General features: G+C 43.3%; 1 protein-coding gene across 1 annotated transcript; it reads right to left on the reverse strand.

The window, feature by feature from the left end:
* Positions 1–11,598: 11,598 nt before the first annotated feature.
* Positions 11,599–20,092, reverse strand: LOC110505490 (adenylosuccinate synthetase isozyme 1 C). Its single transcript, XM_021584745.3, has 13 exons — positions 19,746–20,092; positions 17,865–17,967; positions 17,702–17,764; positions 17,556–17,606; positions 17,346–17,412; positions 16,827–16,934; positions 16,578–16,659; positions 16,364–16,490; positions 16,086–16,240; positions 14,551–14,675; positions 14,294–14,391; positions 13,985–14,134; positions 11,599–13,573 (listed from the first exon to the last, which is right to left on the reverse strand). Exons 1-13 carry the CDS (start codon positions 19,941–19,943, stop codon positions 13,521–13,523), a joined length of 1,380 nt encoding a protein of 459 aa, XP_021440420.1. The 5' UTR covers positions 19,944–20,092; the 3' UTR covers positions 11,599–13,520.
* Between the last annotated feature and the right edge of the window lie 20 nt (positions 20,093–20,112).

A 20,112-nucleotide genomic window follows, 5' to 3' on the forward strand; every position in this document is an offset into this window, starting at 1 on the left:
GATTGTATGTTTAAAATAAAAATATATTATAATAATAATAATACACTGCTGGAACACCGATTTAAGCTGTTTACATGTCCTAATAATTCAAAACATTGCTCAGAAAACCAGGTGTTTTAATCGGCATATGCTTACTAAGATTTTGACCTTTCACCAGTTAAGATTAGCAGAGTAAGGTGTTTAAATCAAATCAAATCAAATGTATTTGTCACACACATGGTTAGCAGATGTTAATGCGAGTGTAGCGAAATGCTTGTGCTTCTAGTTCCGACCATGCAGTAATATCTAACAAGTAATCTAACCTAACAATTTCACAACTACCTTATACACACAAGTGTAAAGGAATGAATAAGAATATGTACATAAAAATATATGAATGAGCGATGGCCCGAAAAGCATAGGCAAGATGCAGTAGATGGTAAAGAGTACAGTATATACATATGAGATGAGTAATGTAGGGTATGTAAACATTATATAAACTGGTATTGTTTAAAGTGGCTAGGAATACATTTATTGCATACATTTTTCATTATTATAGTGGCTAGAGATGAGTCAGCCACTCAATGTTAGTGATGGCTGTTTAACAGTCTGATGGCCTTGAGATAGAAGCTGTTTTTCAGTCTGTCGGTCCCCACTTTGATGCACCTGTACTGACCTCACCTTCTGGATGATAGAGGGTTGAACAGGCAGTGGCTCGGGTGGTTGTTGTCCTTGATGATCTTTTTTGGCCTTCCTGTGACATCGGGTGGTGTAGGTGTCCTGGAGGGCAGGTAGTTTGCCCCCGGTGATGCGTTGTGCAACCTCACTACCCTCTGGAGAGCCTTACGGTTGTGGGTGGAGCAGTTGCCGTACCAGGCGGTGATACAGCCCGACAGGATGCTCTCGATTGTGCATCTGTAAAAGTTTGTGAATGTTTTTGGTGACAAGCCAAATTTCTTCAGCCTCCTGAGGTTGAAGAGGCGCTGCTGCACTTTCTTCACCACACCCACTATGTGGGTGGACCATTTCAGTTTGTCCGTGATGTGTACGCCGAGGAACTTAAAACTTTCCACCTTCTCCACTACTGTCCCGTCGATGTGGGTAGGGGGCTGCTCCCTCTGCTGTTTCCTGAAGTCCACGGAACGGTTTACATTAGTATTTCCATACTCTGCCTACTGCCATCATCAGTTTAATATCTAATTATTTGTGTGCATGTAAATGTAGACTACTCATTGTTTCAAATATACATATATTTGTAGCTACATAATATCCAAAATATCATTCATCAATGCACTACATTTGTATTGAAAACCGGGGTATGTAGCTATCATAGAAGTTTTATTTTATAGGTTCCAGTGAGGTAGTGTCACGACTTCCACCGAAGGTGACTCCTCTCCCTGTTCGGGCGGTGCTCGGCTGGCGTCGTCGCCGGCCTACTAGCTGCCACCGATCCCTTTTCTTTTTCGTTTGGTTTTGTCTGTCTTGTGTTCACCTGTTTAAATGAATCAGTGGGGTATTTAATCTCGCCCTATCCGCTAGATTTTGTGCGGGATTGTTTGTGTTAATGTTGTTGGCTTGCGGTATGTTACTGTTAAGCAGGTCTATTTTCACGGGACTGTTTTTCCCGCACGTTAGTTTAGTAGAGGAGCGTGTTCTTTAGTTTTTACTAGACTGCGTTCCTTTTTTCTTGTAGCTGCTTTTGTGGTCCTGTACTTGTTGTGTTGGTGGACCAGTAATAAAACGCCCTTCTTGGAATTCTTGCTCTCCTGCGCCTGACTTCACACCCACCTCTCCTAGGGAGATTCTGACAGGTAGCTTCTCATCAATTTATGCTTTGTCAGGTGTTGTTTATGAAATTGTTGTAAAAACAAATCATATCCCACATTAGCCTACAATACAATTACTTGCATTTTTTACATTTGTTTTAATTTCACCTTTATTTAACCAGGTAGGCCAGTTGAGAACAAGTTCTAATTTACAACTGCGACCTGGCCAAGAGCAAAGCAATGCGACACAAACAACACAGAGTTACACATGGGATAAACAAATGTACAGTCAATAACACAATAGAAAAGTCTATATACAGTGTGTGCAAATGTAGTAAGATTAGGGAGGTAAGGCAATGAATAGGCCATAGTGGCGAAATTATTACAATTTAGAAATTAAACACTGGCGTGATAGATGTGCAGGAGATGAATGTGCAAGTAGAGATACTGGGGTGCAAAGGAGCAAAAAATAAGAAATAACAGTATCGGGTTGAGGAGGTTGGGTGGGCTATTTACAGATGGGCTATGTACAGGTGCAATGATCAGTAAGCTGCTCTGACAACTGATGCTTAAAGTTAGTGAGGGAGATATGAGTCTCCAGCCTCAGTGATTTTTGCAAGTAGTTCCAGTCTTTGGCAGCTGAGAACTGGAAGGAAAGGCAGCCAAAGGAGGAGTTGGCATTGGGGGTGACTAGTGAAATATACCCGCTGGAGCGCTTGCTACGGGTGGGTGCTGCTATGGTGACCAGTGAGCTGAGATAAGGGGCGGCTTTACCTAGCAAAGACTTATAGATGACCAGGAGCCAGTGGGTTTGGCGATGAATATGAAGCGAGGGCCAGCCAACGAGAGCATACAGGTCGTAGTGGTGGGTAGTATATGGGGCTTTTGTGACAAAACAGATGGCACTGTGATAGACTGCATCCAATTTGTTGAGTAGAGTGTTGGAGGCTATTTTGTAAATGACATCGCCAAAGTCAAGGATCGGTAGGATAGTCAGCTTTACGAGGGTATGTTTGGCAGCATGAGTGAAGGATGCTTTGTTGCGAAATAGGTAGCCGATTCTAGATTTAATTTTTGATTGGAGATGCTTAATGTGAGCCTGGAAGAAGAGTTTACAGTCTAACCAGACACCTAGGTATTTGTAGTTGTTCACTGTTGGGAAAATTATGAATAAATGACTCAACAAATAATTTTAAATGGAACTGTAACTAAGTAAAACTTATACTCTGTTTTATTATATCTGATTAAATATCTGGGTTCATAAGATGCGATTGTGTGACACAGCCGAGGAGTAATTAAAGTTGATGAACACCATTCCAACTAGGAAGAAAGAAGTGGACTGTGTAAACAGATAAGGTCGTTAACCTATGGTTGAACCGACGATACTGAGCTCTGTGGTTTTTAGATAAGACAGTGAGTGCATTCCTAGGTTTTCTGTTAATTAGAACTGTCAGCTAAGTGGTGATCGATAATGTTGAGGGGTCAAAAGTTACCTGGGAGTGTGTTAGTAAGTTAGAATGAACTTTTCACCTCACTTTGTCCCTGTTGAGAGGAGGGGTTTCTGTTAAGCAATGAAATTACGTAATGTTTTGTATATAAACTGTTGCTCGTGGGAACGTGGCAGCGCGCTCCGAGAATAAATTCTGTTACCTATTATTGAAAAGACTGGTCTCCGTCTATTTTATGCAAACAAGAATCTTACAAATTCTCATAAAATAGATTAAGGGTTTTCAATGAATGAAAACACATTGGCATAATTAAATTACAGTAACATACATTCACATATTCTAAGTCAGAACCGTCCAGAGTAGTGATGCTAGACGGGTGGGCGGGTGCGGGCAGCGATCAGTTGAAGATCATGCATTTAGTTTTACTTGCATTTAAGAGCAGTTGGAGGCCATGGAAGTGTTATATAGCATTGAAACTCGTCTGGAGGTTTGTTAACACAGTGTCCAAAGAAGGGCCAGAAGCATACAGAATGGTGTTGTCTTGTCTTTTTCTACTTCCGGCGCCGACAGAGATGGCCGCCTCGCTTCGCGTTCCTAGGAAACTATGCAGTTTTTTGTTTTTTTACGTGTTATTTCTTACATTAGTACCCCAGGTCATCTTAGGTTTCATTACATACAGTCGAGAAGAACTACTGAATATAAGATCAGCATCAACACCATCAGTACGACCAAGAATATGTTTTTCGCGACGCGGATCCTGTGTTCTGCCTTACAAACAGGACAACGGAGTGGATCCTATGCAGCGACCCAAAAAAACGACTCCGAAAGAGAGGGAAACGAGGCGGTCTTCTGGTCAGACTCCGGAGACGGGCACAGCGCGCACCACTCCCTAGCATTCTTCTTGCCAATGTCCAGTCTCTTGACAACAAGGTTGATGAAATCCGAGCAAGGGTAGCATTCCAGAGGGACATCAGAGACTGTAACGTTCTTTGCTTCACGGAAACGTGGCTTACTGGAGAGACGCTATCCGAAGCGGTGCAGCCAACAGGTTTCTCCACGCATCGCGCAGACAGGAAAAAACATATTTCTGGTAAAAAGAGGGGCGGGGGCGTATGCCTTATGACTAACGTGACATGGTGCGATGAAAGAAACATACAGGAACTCAAATCCTTCTGTTCACCTGATTTAGAATTCCTCACAATCAAATGTAGACCGCATTATCTACCAAGAGAATTCTCTTCGATTATAATCACAGCCGTATATATCCCCCCCCAAGCAGACACATCGATGGCTCTGAACGAACTTTATTTAACTCTCTGCAAACTGGAAACAATTTATCCGGAGGCTGCATTCATTGTAGCTGGGGATTTTAACAAGGCTAATCTGAAAACAAGACTCCCCAAATTTTATCAGCATATCGATTGCGCAACCAGGGGAGGAAAGACCTTGGACCATTGTTACTCTAACTTCCGCGACGCATATAAGGCCCTGCCCCGCCCCCCTTTCGGAAAAGCTGACCACGACTCCATTTTGTTGATCCCTGCCTACAGACAGAAACTAAAACAAGAGGCTCCCACGCTGAGGTCTGTCCAACGCTGGTCCGACCAAGCTGACTCCACACTCCAAGACTGCTTCCATCACGTGGACTGGGGGATGTTTCGTATTGCGTCAGATAACAACATTGACGAATACGCTGATTCGGTGTGCGAGTTCATTAGAACGTGCGTTGAAGATGTCGTTCCCATAGCAACGATTAAAACATTCCCTAACCAGAAACCGTGGATTGATGGCAGCATTCGTGTGAAACTGAAAGCGCGAACCACTGCTTTTAATCAGGGCAAGGTGTCTGATAACATGACCGAATACAAACAGTGCAACTATTCCCTCCGCAAGGCTATCAAACAAGCTAAGCGCCAGTACAGAGACAAAGTAGAATCTCAATTCAACAGCTCAGACACAAGAGGCATGTGGCAGGGTCTACAGTCAATCACGGACTACAGGAAGAAACCCAGCCCAGTCACGGACCAGGATGTCTTGCTCCCAGGCAGACTAAATAACTTTTTTGCCCGCTTTGAGGACAATACAGTGCCACTGACACGGCCTGCAACGAAAACATGCGGTCTCTCCTTCACTGCAGCCGAGGTGAGTAAGACATTTAAACGTGTTAACCCTCGCAAGGCTGCAGGCCCAGATGGCATCCCCAGCCGCGCCCTCAGAGCATGCGCAGACCAGCTGGCCGGTGTGTTTACGGACATATTCAATCAATCCCTATACCAGTCTGCTGTTCCCACATGCTTCAAGAGGGCCACCATTGTTCCTGTTCCCAAGAAAGCTAAGGTAACTGAGCTAAATGACTACCGCCCCGTAGCACTCACATCCGTCATCATGAAGTGCTTTGAGAGACTAGTCAAGGACCATATCACCTCCACCCTACCTGACACCCTAGACCCACTCCAATTTGCTTACCGCCCAAATAGGTCCACAGACGATGCAATCTCAACCACACTGCACACTGCCCTAACCCATCTGGACAAGAGGAATACCTATGTGAGAATGCTGTTCATCGACTACAGCTCGGCATTCAACACCATAGTACCCTCCAAGCTCGTCATCAAGCTCGAGACCCTGGGTCTCGACCCCGCCCTGTGCAACTGGGTACTGGACTTCCTGACGGGCCGCCCCCAGGTGGTGAGGGTAGGCAACAACATCTCCTCCCCGCTGATCCTCAACACTGGGGCCCCACAAGGTTGCGTTCTGAGCCCTCTCCTGTACTCCCTGTTCACCCACGACTGCGTGGCCACGCACGCCTCCAACTCAATCATCAAGTTTGCGGACGACACAACAGTGGTAGGCTTGATTACCAACAACGATGAGACGGCCTACAGGGAGGAGGTGAGGGCCCTCGGAGTGTGGTGTCAGGAAAACAACCTCACACTCAACGTCAACAAAACTAAGGAGATGATTGTGGACTTCAGGAAACAGCAGAGGGAACACCCCCCTATCCACATCGATGGAACAGTAGTGGAGAGGGTAGCAAGTTTTAAGTTCCTCGGCATACACATCACAGACAAACTGAATTGGTCCACTCACACAGACAGCATCGTGAAGAAGGCGCAGCAGCGCCTCTTCAACCTCAGGAGGCTGAAGAAATTCGGCTTGTCACCAAAAGCACTCACAAACTTCTACAGATGCACAATCGAGAGCATCCTGGCGGGCTGTATCACCGCCTGGTATGGCAACTGCACCGCCCTCAACCGTAAGGCTCTCCAGAGGGTAGTGAGGTCTGCACAACGCATCACCGGGGGCAAACTACCTGCCCTCCAGGACACCTACACCACCCGATGTCACAGGAAGGCCATAAAGATCATCAAGGACATCAACCACCCGAGCCACTGCCTGTTCACCCCGCTATCATCCAGAAGGCGAGGTCAGTACAGGTGCATCAAAGCTGGGACCGAGAGACTGAAAAACAGCTTCTATCTCAAGGCCATCAGACTGTTAAACAGCCACCACTAACACTGAGTGGCTGCTGCCAACACACTGACACTGACTCAACTCCAGCCACTTTAATAATGGGAATTGATGGGAAATTATGTAAATATATCACTAGCCACTTTAAACAATGCTACCTTATATAAATGTTACTTACCCTACATTATTCATCTCATATGCATACGTATATACTGTACTCTATATCATCGACGGTATCCTTATGTAATACATGTATCACTAGCCACTTTATACTATACTATGCCACTTTGTTTACATACTCATCTCATTTGTACATACTGTACCCGATACCATCTACTGTATCTTGCCTATGCTGCTCGGTACCATCACTCATTCATATATCCTTATGTACATATTCTTTATCCCCTTACACTGTGTACAAGACAGTAGTTTTGGAATTGTTAGTTAGATTACTTGTTATTACTGCATTGTCGGAACTAGAAGCACAAGCATTTCGCTACACTCGCATTAACATCTGCTAACCATGTGTATGTGACAAATAAAATTTGATTTGATTTGTCTGACATCATTGATGTATACAGAGAAAAGAGTCTGCCCGAGAATTGAACCCTATGGCACCCCCATAGAGACTGCCAAAGGTCCAGACAACAGGCCCTCCAATTTGACACACTGATCTCTATCTGAGAAGAAGTTGGTGAATCAGGCGAGGCAGTCATTTGAGAAACCAAGGCTGATGAGTCTGCTGATAAGAATGCGGTGATTGACAGAGTCGAAAGCCTTGGCCAGGTCGATGAATACGGCTGCACGGTATTGTCTTTTATCGATGCCGGTTATGATATCGTTTAGGACCTTGAGCGTGGCTGAGGTGCACCCATGACCAGCTCGGAAACCAGATTGCATAGCGAAGGTACGGTGAGATTCGAAAGATTTATCCTAGCCTCAGTGCAGTGGGCAGTTGGGAGGAGGTGCTCTTATTCTCCATGGACTTTACAGTGTCCCAGACCTTTTTGAAGTTTGTGCTATAGGATGCAAATTTCTGTTTGAAAAAAACTAGCCTTCGCTTTCCTAACTGCCTGTATATATTGGTTCCTAACTTCCCTGAAAAGTTGTGAAAAGTTGCATATTGTGGAGCTATACGATGCTAATGCATTACGTCAACGGATATTTTTTTGCTGGTCAAGGGCAGTCAGGTCTGGAGTGTACCAAGGGCTATATCTGTTGTTAGTTCAACATTTTTTGAATGGGGCATGCTTATTTTAGATGGTGAGGAAAGCACTTTTAAAGAATAACCAGGCATCCTCTACTGACGAAAAGAGGTCAATATCCTTCCAGGATACCCGGACCAGGTCGATTAGAAAGGCCTGCTTGCTGAAGTGTTTTAGGAAGCGTTTGACAGTGATGGGGGTGGTTGTTTGACCGCGGACCCATTACGGACGCAGGCAATGAGGCAGTGATTGCTGAGATCCTGGTTGAAGACAGCAGAGGTGTACTTAGAGGGCAGGTTGGTCAGGATGATACTGTATCTATGAGGGTGCTCGTGTTTATGGATTTAGGGTTGTACCTGGTAGGTTCCATGATAATTTGTGTGAGATTGAGGGCATCTAGCTTTGATTGTAGGACAGCCAGGGTGTTAAGCATATCCCAGTTTAGGTCACCTAACAGTACAAACTCTGAAGATAAATGGGGGGTGATTAATTCACATATGGTGTCCAGGATACCGCTGGGGGCTGAGGGGGGTCTATAACAAGCGGCAACAGTGTGAGACTTATTTCTGGAAACGTGGATTTTTAAAAATAGAAGCTACAACTGTTTGGGCACAGACCTGGATAGCATGACAAAACTTTGTAGGCTATAGCTGCAGTAGATTGCAACTCCACCCCCTTTGGCAGTTCTATCTTGGCAGAAAAGGTTGTAGTTGGGGATGGAAATGTCAGAATTTTTGGTGGTCTACTTATGCCAGGATACAAACACGGCTAGGACATCAGGGTTGGCGGTGTGTGCTAAAGGAGTGAAAAAAACAAACTTAGGGAGGTGGCTTCTGATGTTAACATGCATGAAACCAAGGCTTTTACAGTTACAGAAGTCAACAAATGATAGCGCCTTTGGAATAGGAGTGGAACTGGGGGCTACAGGGCCTGGGTTAACCTCTACATCACCAGAGAAACAGAGGAGAAGTAGGATAAGGGTATGGCTAAAGAATATAAGAACTGGTTGTCTAGTTAAAAGATGCCCCAGAGGTTTTGGATAATTTCAACCAATAGTTTTGAAAGTACTGCTCACAAGCCAAAGTGAATCCCCGGAAATTGTGCACAATGGTGTACTAATGCCGTGTTCATAATCAAGAGACGTGGGAATTTACCACCATAGAGTTAGAGGACTGTAGTTGGATAAAACCTGTTTTGGTATGGATGTTGCCATTAAGGGTTTCACCATTTTAAAGAAGTCAACTGGGTGGGACATCCTATTGTTGAAGGAAGGATCAAATCATTCAATCCGGGTTATCAAGAAGGGTTCAGCCAATGAATTATACTCATGAGCAAACATTCCATAACTGTAGGTGGCAGTAAATCGACCATGCTTGGCTACACACCTCTTCAAACAACACACCCTGGCAGTATGCACCCTTTCAGTTTGTTTACAAACTCATAGAAGTAGTAAAATAAGAAAATGGACTACCTGAAAATGTACATGGTCTCAGTATGCTCACAGACGCAATAATAGGACATATTTCAAGGATCTGGATCCCACCCTGTGCAATTGGGTCCTGGACTTCCTGATGGGCCGCTCCCAGGTGGTAAAGGTAGAAAACAACACCTCCACTTCCCTGATCCTCAACACTGGGGCCCCACAAGGGTGCGTGTTAAGCCCCGCCTGTACTCCCTGTTCACTCATGATTGTGTCACCTTAATAATGTCACTTTAATAATGTTTACATATCTTGCATTACTCATCTCATATGTATATGCTGTATTCTTAACTATCTACTGCATCTTAGTCTATGCCGCTTTGACATTGCTCGTCCATATATTTATATATTCTTTACTTAGATTTGTGTTTATTGGGTACTCCTTCAAATTAGTTGATTCGGCTATGTCAGACACACCCATTGCTGACAGGTGCATAAATTGAGCACACAGCCGTGTAATCTCCATAGACAAAGATTGGCAGTAGAATTGCCTTACTGAAGAGCTCAGTGACTTTCAATGTGGCACCATCATTTGATGCCACCTTTCCAACAAGTCAGTTCGTCCAATTTCTGCCCTGCTAGAGCTTCCCTGTTCAACTTTAAGTGCTGTCATTGTGAAGTGGAAACATCTAGGAGCAACAACGGCTCAGCCGCGAAGTGGTAGGCCGCATAAGCTCTCAGAATGGGATTGAGTGCAGAAACACATAGTGCATAAAAATCATCTGTCCTCGGTTGCAACACTCCCTACCAAGTTCCAAACTGCCTCTGGAAGCAACTTCGTCGGGAGCTCCATGCACGGGCAGCTGGACACAAGCCTAAGGTCACCATGCGCAATGGCATTTTGTGTAAAGTTTGCCGCCATTGGACTCTGGAGCAGTGGAAACGCTTCTCTGGAGTGATGAATCATGCTTCACCATCTTGCAGAATCTGGGTTTGACGGATTCCAGGAGAACGCTAATTTGCCTGAATGCATAGTGCCAACTGTAAAGTTTGGTGGAGGAGAAATAATGGTCTGAGGCTGTATTTCATGGTTCGGTCTAGGCCCCTTAGTTCCAGTGAAGGGAAAACTTAACGCTACAGCATACAATGACATGCTAGATGATTCTGTGCTTCCAACTTTGTGGCAACAGTTTTGAGAAGGCCCTTTCCTGTTTCAGAATGATAATGCTCCGTGCTCAAAGCAAGGTCCATACAGAAATGGTTTGCCGATATTGTTGTGGAAGAATTTGACTGGCCTGCACAGATCCTTGACCTCAACCCCATCAAACACCTTTGGGATGAATTGTAACTCCAACTGCGAGCTAGGCCTAATCGCCCAACATCAGTGCCGACCTCACTAATACTTTTGTGGCTGAATGGAAGCAAGTCCCCGCAGCAATGTTCCAAAATCTAGTGGAAAGCCTTCCCAGAATTAACGCCCATGATTTTGGAATGAGATGTTCGAAGAGCAGGTGTCCACATACCTTTGGTCATGTAGTGTATGTGTACCCAACCAATAAAATTAGATTTGATTTAGTCTTTACTCTACTGTATAGCGGTAAATTCCCACTTCCCACTTGGTTAAGAACACAGCATATGTCGTCCATTTCTCATGATATGTTGCGTCCTTTTTTTGTGTGCAATTCTTAAGATCATACAATACAGTATGTTCCAAATTTGTCAGTGCTTAAGATCCCGGACTGCAACTTTAATAAGGATTCCAACTATTTATCGCACTCTTTCACTCCTGAACTTGTTTATTATGCAAACAGACAACTTGGTGATACAAAATATATGGTGTTTGCTTGCGGGTGTAATAAATGTGTAAGGGAGTGAACTTTATTTTTAATAAGGGTTACATGGGAAAAAATCGAACCGCTCTGACATGACAATCGATGGCCCTCCCTTACTCTACCTGAACACTTGAAAAAAAAGTGACCCTCCCCTAAACCCCAAATAATAATTCAAACATAAAGTGGATGGCTGAAAACTTGTCTACCATTTACCCTCACGCTTGGACAGACCAGCACCTTAGATATCCATTATTAGAAAACGTTCTTCCTCCTGCAAGTCTTACATGGCAACGCAGGAAATTTGATAGCGTACAGGGCTGAGGGCCAGAAGGTTGTGGGTTCGCAGACCACCGTGGACAAGAGTAGGGGTGGAAAGATCCCCTTCATAGTGAACACATTGCATGAATCTGTCATCTTACTTGCAAGTCCGAGAATAAAAATGGCCTTTTATAAAAAATGTCATGCAATTTTACATCATTTTACACATTAGCAGAATCTTTTTTTAATACACACAAATGACCAAAATTACAGGCTAAGAATGGACCGAGAGCTAAGCCTATGTGATCATTTTATAATGTTTACAACAAAACTGTCCCTGTTGGCAAATAATAAAACCAGTTAGCCTGGTCTTGTAGACTAAACATAACATAGTAAACGTAAACCCGAGACACACAAATTAGTATGATATTTTATGTTCGGTATGGTTACATAAAACAGATGGTTAGTTACGGCAAAAATGAAATTAGGGTGGTTGGGTAGGCTTATAACCCGAACGTCTAGCAATCCAAAGGTTGTAAGTTTGAATCTCAACACGAACAATTTTACCTAATTAGCAACTTTGCAACTACTCAGCATGTTAACCAACCTGTCCCTTGACCCTTTAGCTAACCTTTCCCCTAACCCTAACCATTTGACCTAACTCCTAAAGTTAACCCAGACCGTAAGCCTAACCCCAAGCCTAGCAAATTAATACATAACATATCATACGAAATGGAGTGTCTCAGATTTACGTACAGAATAATAGGAAATGCTCCGAGACCAGGTCAGCAGAAATCAGAGCATTGTACTTTCAAACGTTAGGCCTAACTTTCCACCCAAGAGAGAGTAAGCCTACAGACACAGAAAAATGTCATATTTACTGCTGCCTACTCTTCCCCAAAAACGGTCTGGTATTAAATATCTTCTATTGTACAGAAAGTGAAGCTTAATTGATAGTGACAGAATTACATTTCTTCCCAAGCAAAGTCATGTTTTTGTCTCCTTGACTATAGAAGGTTGCAGCTCAGGGTCTGAAAGTCAAAGAAACTAAACGACTACCAATGATATCCCCATATATAGTAGTAGCAAGCTATCAAAGTTGACCTCCGGTCCTCCTCCTCATCGTCAAGCTCTCCTTCTCAAGCTGAACAGAACATAGGTTATAGGCTAGTCTGCACGCAAGATAGTGCATTGTTTGGACTAGGCCTAATATAAAAAATATGTATATATTATGTTTGCAAGAGACCTTTGACTCTCCTTTTAAACTGCCACCATAGTCCTACACTGCACAGCCATTGGTTAGGCAGCACACAAACACGTTTTTGATCAGCAAGAGCAGAGCAGGCCGGGGCTCAGGGTGGAATAACCCATTGCAGTGTGTAATGCAGCCTAGTTTCATTTACACCATCCCAGCAGCTTTCTTAAAAATATAATTTTGCTCTGTGCTTCTCCGAGCATAAAATTCATAGCCTATAGCCAATAAGCTATGGATCTTTTGATTGAGACCACACTAAATAGCCTATAGACGCACTTGATATTGCGCCCCCAGCGGAGAATCAGGGTTGAGGGGCGGCATCGGGCACACATCGATATATATATATATATAACCTAACAAGCAACTCATTCTAAAACACTGAGAAATATAGACATTTCATCAATTACAAATTACATGACCCTCCCCTGGACTAGATAAAAAAAAAAAATACAAAACCCTCCCCTTGACTGAAATTGAAAAAGCATTACTCTCCCCCATTTTCTCCAGGTACACATTATGTAGATTTTGATCCATCCCTAAAGAAGACCAAAAACATAAGGCAGTTAACATTACTCAGGAGGAAAAGTTATTGGGTGTGTTTTTTTCTTTCAGGGTTGTTGTGTGGCACAAGGTAAGATTTACACATGGCTCAGTCATACTGTAGGACTTTCTGGCAGACATCATGACAAGGCAATTTACTGATGCAACACAGATAGATGTAAAGTTACCAACGTTTCCACTCAACATTGTTTCAAGGCTACACGTATCTGTTGGCAACAGGTTCTACAGAATATTAGATAGTTTGAGGGTTGTAAGCATATGTCACATCAAGCCACATCTCGTCCATCCATGTGCATCCATCTTGGGGAGAGAAAAGGAAAAGTCTCTAGAACATCTGGATCATGCACTCTCTGGACTTCCCGACGCCGACCCACTTAACTGTAGAGAGAAATTACAAAGGACATGTCAAAAAACACTCACAAATCCCAAAAACCTTTACACTAGACTAGTATCATTCTTTCAGAATTGGGTACATGTTATAATATAGCCACTACTGCCCCCCACTGGCACATTGAAGCCATGTCCCTGTACCAAGGCTCTTCAGTTTCCAATTCAGTGGTCAGTATGCTGGACTGTGGTATGGTTGTAGCTGGTAAAACTGGGTCACCTTCAGTAGGCATTCCACTGAAGAAAATATTTTGAAATGTGGTGAAATGGAGGAGATACTACTATGGCCTATATGCCTATTTGTTCAATAAGAAGGTTTATTTTTGTTTTCAGTTTGTGCCCTACTGAAGACTAACTAGCCTGCTGTCAGCAGGAACTCCCTGTATCCTGCATGTAACTTACTAGGTACTCCAATGTGGTTCTCCACAAAGCGGATGTAGTTCTGAGCCTTCTGGGGGAGATCATTCCACTTCCTGGCTGCAGACGTGTCACTTTTCCAGCCTGGGAAGGTCTCATACTCTACCTCCACTTTGTGCAACAGCTCCATGTTAGCTATGTGAATGAAGGTAGACGATAATTAATAATCCGAAGAGAAATCAAATGTTTGTCGAGATAATACATAATGAATGTCTCTTTTACAGTGTTGGCCTAGTCTGGTACAAGTAGGCCTACTTCTTAATCAATCACTACAGTTTAATGTAGAGAGCATACCTGGGAAATGGGGAATTCTTTTGCCATTGATTTTGTAGGCCACTCCTACTTTGATCTCATCCAGCACATCAAGGATGTCAAGTTTTGTCAAAGCAATGCTGTTAGGAAACAATGTTATTTGTTTAACACATTTGAGAAAAGAGAGGAAAACTACTACATGAATTACATTCAGACTAGCATTCACAGGCAGCGACAGTACATTGAACCAGTCAGATAAAGACTTCATAGAGGGTGATATTTTAGTCCTATCCACTCACGCAGTGAAGCCATTGATCATGTGGGCGTATCTCAGGATGACCAGGTCCAGCCAGCCACAGCGACGTTTCCTGCCCGTTGTCACGCCCACCTCATGACCTCTCGTCTGCAGCAGCTCACCTGTTGCCTGCACAAAACAGACTCAGTTATCTAGAATCAAATCAAACTTTATTTGTCACATGTGCCCAATACAACAAGTGTAGAGCGTACCGTGAAATGCTTACTTACAAGCCCTTAACCAACAGTGCAGTTCCAAGAAGAGTTAAGAAAATATTTACCAAATAAATAAATAATGAGGCCATATACAGGGGGTACCGGTACCGAGTCATTGTGCGGGGGTACAGGTTAGTTGAGGTAATTTGTACATGTAGGTAGGGGTGAAGTGTAATAGTCTGGTGGCCATTTGATTAATTGTTAAGCAGTCTTATGGCTTGGGGGTAGAAGCTGTTAAGGAGCCTTTTGGTCATAGACTTAGCGCTCCGGTATTGCTTGCCGTGTGGTAGCAGAGAAAACAGTCTATGACTTGGGTGACTGGAGTCTCTGACAATTTTATGGGCTTTCCTCTGACACTGCCTAACATATAGGTCCTGGATGGCAGGAAGCTTGGCCCCAGTAATGTACTGGGCTGTACGCACTACCCTCTGTAGTGTCTTGCGGTCAGATGCCAAGCAGTTGTCATACCATGCGGTGATGCAATCGGTCAGGACACTCTCGATGGTGCAGCTGAAGAACCTTTTGAGGATCCGGGGACCCATGACAAATCTTTTCAGTCTCCCGAGGGGGAAAAGGTTTTGTCATGCCCTCTTCACGACTGTCTTGGTGTGTTTGGACCATGATAATTCGTTGGTGATGTGGACACTAAGGAACTTGAAACTCTCGACCCGCTCCACTGTGTCGAGATCACTTGGTTAATCAATAGTCATTTTTGGGTACTAATCCTAATGGTTTTACTAATAAAATGTTATAAAATGCTTAGTAAACCAATAGATTTACAGTTGGAGTGAGGGATCAAGCTGCAACATGTTGAACAGCAGCTCCATGGGCAGTTCTCATGTTAGGTAACATAACCCCAGACCAGACAGTAAATCTATCTTGAACCCTGACTCTGGCCTAAATTTAGGCCTTGAACATGTGATCAGCATTAGAGCTAAATAGTGTTTTAACAGACCTCTCACACAATCTGAGAGCTGGCCACATAGGCAGCGCATTTTGAGACCAGGCTTGTGAGGGTCATGTGACCTTAAACACTAGGCTTACTATACATATCCAACTCTACTTGTACCTCAAAAGAAAACATCATGTCTAAAGAAACTGCAAGAGAGTGACTTAGTCACGGTAAATATCAAACTGCAAAATGCAGTATAACCTCTGCTAAAAGGCCTTCACCTTTATGGCACAGGTGACAGTGGACACTCTCACTCAAGGTCACTGGTTCAAGTCTTGCTCTGGCTGTTCCCCTTTAATCGTTATTCTCAGTAAGGAGATGCTACTGTAAGGCAAGAGTCAGAAATGTCCAGGTAGATGAAAGAGATCTTACATTGAGCTGTTCTGTGGGGAAGGCACCAATTCCTACCCTGGTGGTGTAGGCCTTTGATACACCATACACTTCACCAATATTCAGGGGAGGGATGCCAAGACCAGTGCATGCCCCACCAACAGTGCAGTTTGATGAGGTCACAAAAGGATATGTGCCTAAAGGGAAGAGAGAAAGTGGGACTTAAACTTACATAGAGATGAGTTGTCCATTTAACCATCAAACTTCCCTGTCCATCTCATCATTGGCACGATCCTCAATGGGACTATGACATATCTTACCAAAGTCAATGTCGAGGAGGGCAGCATTGGCCCCTTCCACCAGAATTTTCTTTGGGGGTCCATGAAGAGCCTCATACATGTAGTAGACTCCATCCCGCACCATCGGCCGCAACCTCTCTCCATACTCCTGCACAGTACAAGACAAACAACAGTCTCATAGATCTAATATATCTGTAGCCCATGACTATTCATTCAGAGGGGATTTACCACATACCTTCAGTTTTTTCAGCTGAGTATCAGTATCAACTGTCAGGGACGAGTACATGGACTGGTACTGTGCGACAAGGTTCTTGAATCTGAAAGAAATCCCCAAATCATCTCAATGTCTATTACTGCTCACTTCAGTGGGTCAATTTAGTTCAAGAGCAAAGTCTCAAGAGAGACACAATGTTGGACTCTCAAAATGTTTGTTGTATGTGAGGTTTAGATGTTTATTTTGTGTCCTGTCTGTCAGTAAGCATACTTGGTAGAGAACTCTTTAAAGTCTCCCAGAAGGTCACAGACACGCAGTCCAATGCGAGATGCTTTGCTGGTATAGGTGGGTCCAATGCCTTTCTTGGTCGTTCCAATACTGTCATGAGGAAAAACACCTGTTTTAGCTGAGGGGATTACAAAATAGAATCTGCAATTTTTCATCAGCTGTGGAAGTGATTGTAATAATAATTTGGTGGGTGCTTATTTGTCCTATTTCACACATGTACAAGTGTGTATTAATATGCACGAGTGAATTGGAAATGTATTTTTGCATATCCCATATTCCCCTGAAATCGGGGTCAAGGCCAGAGTCAGCCATTATCAATGCTCAAGGGCACATCGACAGATTGTTCACCTTGGCGGCTCGAGATTCAACTAGCGATCTTTCGGTTACTGGCCCAACACTCTAACCGCTAGATTACCTTCCACTTGACTGAAGTCTCTATTGACAGTGACCCATTGTATTCCCGTCCCCTATGTAAGCAACCATTGCCTTCCCTACCCTTACATCTTTCCCTCTGTCGCTTGTCGCTGGGTCTCCTGAATTCCATCCACAACCTGGTGGAAATCAAACACTGTCGAAAAATCAAAGCATAATAAATGTCATCCTTTCTCTAAGCACAATACAAAGATATACATTATGCAGATAAACACACACTACTAAAATAGCACATATAATCTTTGCTTCATTTGTGAAACCAGAAAAATACAAACATACCGAGGTGAGCTCTGTCAGAGACAATTAGTCTCTTCTCCCAACCTTTGAGACCTGGTCAGAGAATGGAGAATAAAAAATGACTGTAATGGTTTCCTCGAACTTGACAATTACAGTATTGACTATTTTTCTAAAAATACTTGATTTACCTTTCTTCTCATTCTTCTCCGCCTCCTCAAACAAGCCTGGTAGGTGTATGACTACGCCATTACCTACAATGGACCATATGCTGGATAAATGAGCACATATAGACAGTTTCCCATTGGGGTCACCATTCCCAGTGGAAATGGTAATAAAGATAGAAACACTCACCAATGACACATATGCTTTTGGGGTTGATAATGCCACTGGGGAGAAGGTGGAAGTCATACTCTGTGCCTTCCACTACCACTGTGTGGCCTGCATTGTTACCACCCTGGAAGATCAAAACAACATTGTGTTTGGCAATCCAGGCACTTTCAACAAAGTCTAGTGGCATGATATCACAAAAGGACAGTTATTGAGTTGATTAATGTTGTAATGGGATAGCAACATTTGGACATAAAACAGCCAGGACATCCACTGGCCATACATCCAGAGCAAATTCATAATCCTATCTGAATCAGTGGATAATAGAGTCTAAGCCCCCTCCCCTGTCACCAAGCTACCCCCCTACCAACTATTTTAACATACTTGGCTGCCAGACCCTCCACTCCTTGCCCCCTGGCTAAGACCTGGCCTTCTCACATGTCAAGTCACCCTGGGAATGTGACCCTTCACCAGCAGTGGGTGGGGCTGGCTGAAAGAGTACACAGAGTGCTCAGTGATGGGACTTGCTGTCAATGGAGAGTACAACACAACTGTGTAATGGCCTTTACACTGCAAGTGGCCCAAAATATTACTTCTGAGCAAGTTTAGTTTTTCCTTGCTGGCCAATGAGAAATTTTGTCTATGAGTCTCTCTCTCTCTCTCACACCACCCCTCGAAACCTGGCTCCTCAAGGTTTCTTCTTAGGTTCCTGCCTTTCTATGGAGTTTTTCCTAGCCACTCTGCTTCTACATCTGCATTGCATACTCTTTGGGGTTTTAGGCTGGCTATATGTATAAGCACTTTGTGACAACTGCTGAGGTAAAAACTGCTTTATAAAATACATTTGATTGATTATTGACATCATTTTCATTCAGGTTAGTCTCATAGAAGAAAAGGTGCTATCTAGAACCAAAAAGGGTTCTTCGGCTGTCCCAATATAGGAGAACCCTTTGAAGAACCAATTTTGGTTCCGGGTAGAACCCTTTCCACAGAAGGTTCTACATGGAACCCAAAATAGTTCTACCTGAAACCAAAAAGGGTTCTACCTGGAACCAAAAAAAGGTTATTCTATGGGGACAGCCGCAGAACCCTTTTGTAACCCTTTTACTAAGAGTGTAGAGTGACCTAGTTATAACACCCTCTTTATGTTAATACACCTTTGTAATAATATGAGTATTGATCCAATTGTGATCTTATGCTACCTTTCCCTGTCATTACTGTGTGATTTTAGACTTTAATTTGTAAGAAATAGTTATAGTTTTTCCATATTGTTGGTACTTTGGTCTATTTGAGCAGTTTACTATAGGTCAGATAGAGAAAATGTCCAGCTACAGTAGGTGATGTGTGAGGAATGGATTCCTCATTGAGAGAATATGCTTCCAAGTTCTTAATGATCATGTTACAAGTCTCAAAAAGGGACAGTTAACCATTTAATAGTATTCCAAGGTAAAACGTTTCATTTCAACTCCAGTCAAGTCAACAATTCAAAGTGGTGTTGAAGAACTGGTAATATCACCCTGTTTTCTAAATACATGTTTTAATTATTTTAATTATTTAAACTAATATCCTGTATTGATAAAATAGAAAACAAGATTTATCCTAAATTCCATTATAGCCTACTGAGGACATCACATTAAACATTTACGTGCCAAAAAAAATTCTGAAACATCACTCTACTGAACAAAATAATAACAACAGTAAGCTATTTCAAGGTTTTTCCAATGCCTGCCACACACCTGTCATACGGTTGTAAAGTACACTGACAGTCACCGATTCAGGTATGTTGAGACATTACTTTTCTAAAGACACGTCATGAATTTCACACAATCAAAATGCGTTATAACTTTTCTCAGTTCAAGCATGTCAAGGTTACATTAATATCGCATTATATGCACACGATATTACCTGACATCTGCAAACAAGGTCAGACTGAGTCGCCAGTAAATCGACGACTTTTCCTTTGCCTTCATCTCCCCATTGCGCACCGAGCACCACAGTCACTTTGTTCCCTGTGTCATTCCGTGGCCGCTTCAGCCCTTGGGTAGGGTTGGAGGGGGAATTTGTAGAACTCTTGTGGTCTTTTGCTGACCAGCTCAACGACATGATGTTGCTTAGGCTGTCTGTCTGAAACAGACTAGAATGTTTCTAACAGTAGCATTGCCATATCAGTGTCTCCATGATGTCAGAGCAGGACGCACGAACGCAGTAGGCAGATCTTGAACCGCGCCTGGCAGCACTGTCGCCCAAGTCCACGTTTCCATTAATACTTGTT

Source organism: Oncorhynchus mykiss, chromosome 25 (genome assembly GCF_057628025.1).
Source record: "Oncorhynchus mykiss isolate SJ-2025 chromosome 25, ASM5762802v1, whole genome shotgun sequence".
Taxonomy (NCBI): Eukaryota; Metazoa; Chordata; class Actinopteri; order Salmoniformes; family Salmonidae; genus Oncorhynchus; species Oncorhynchus mykiss.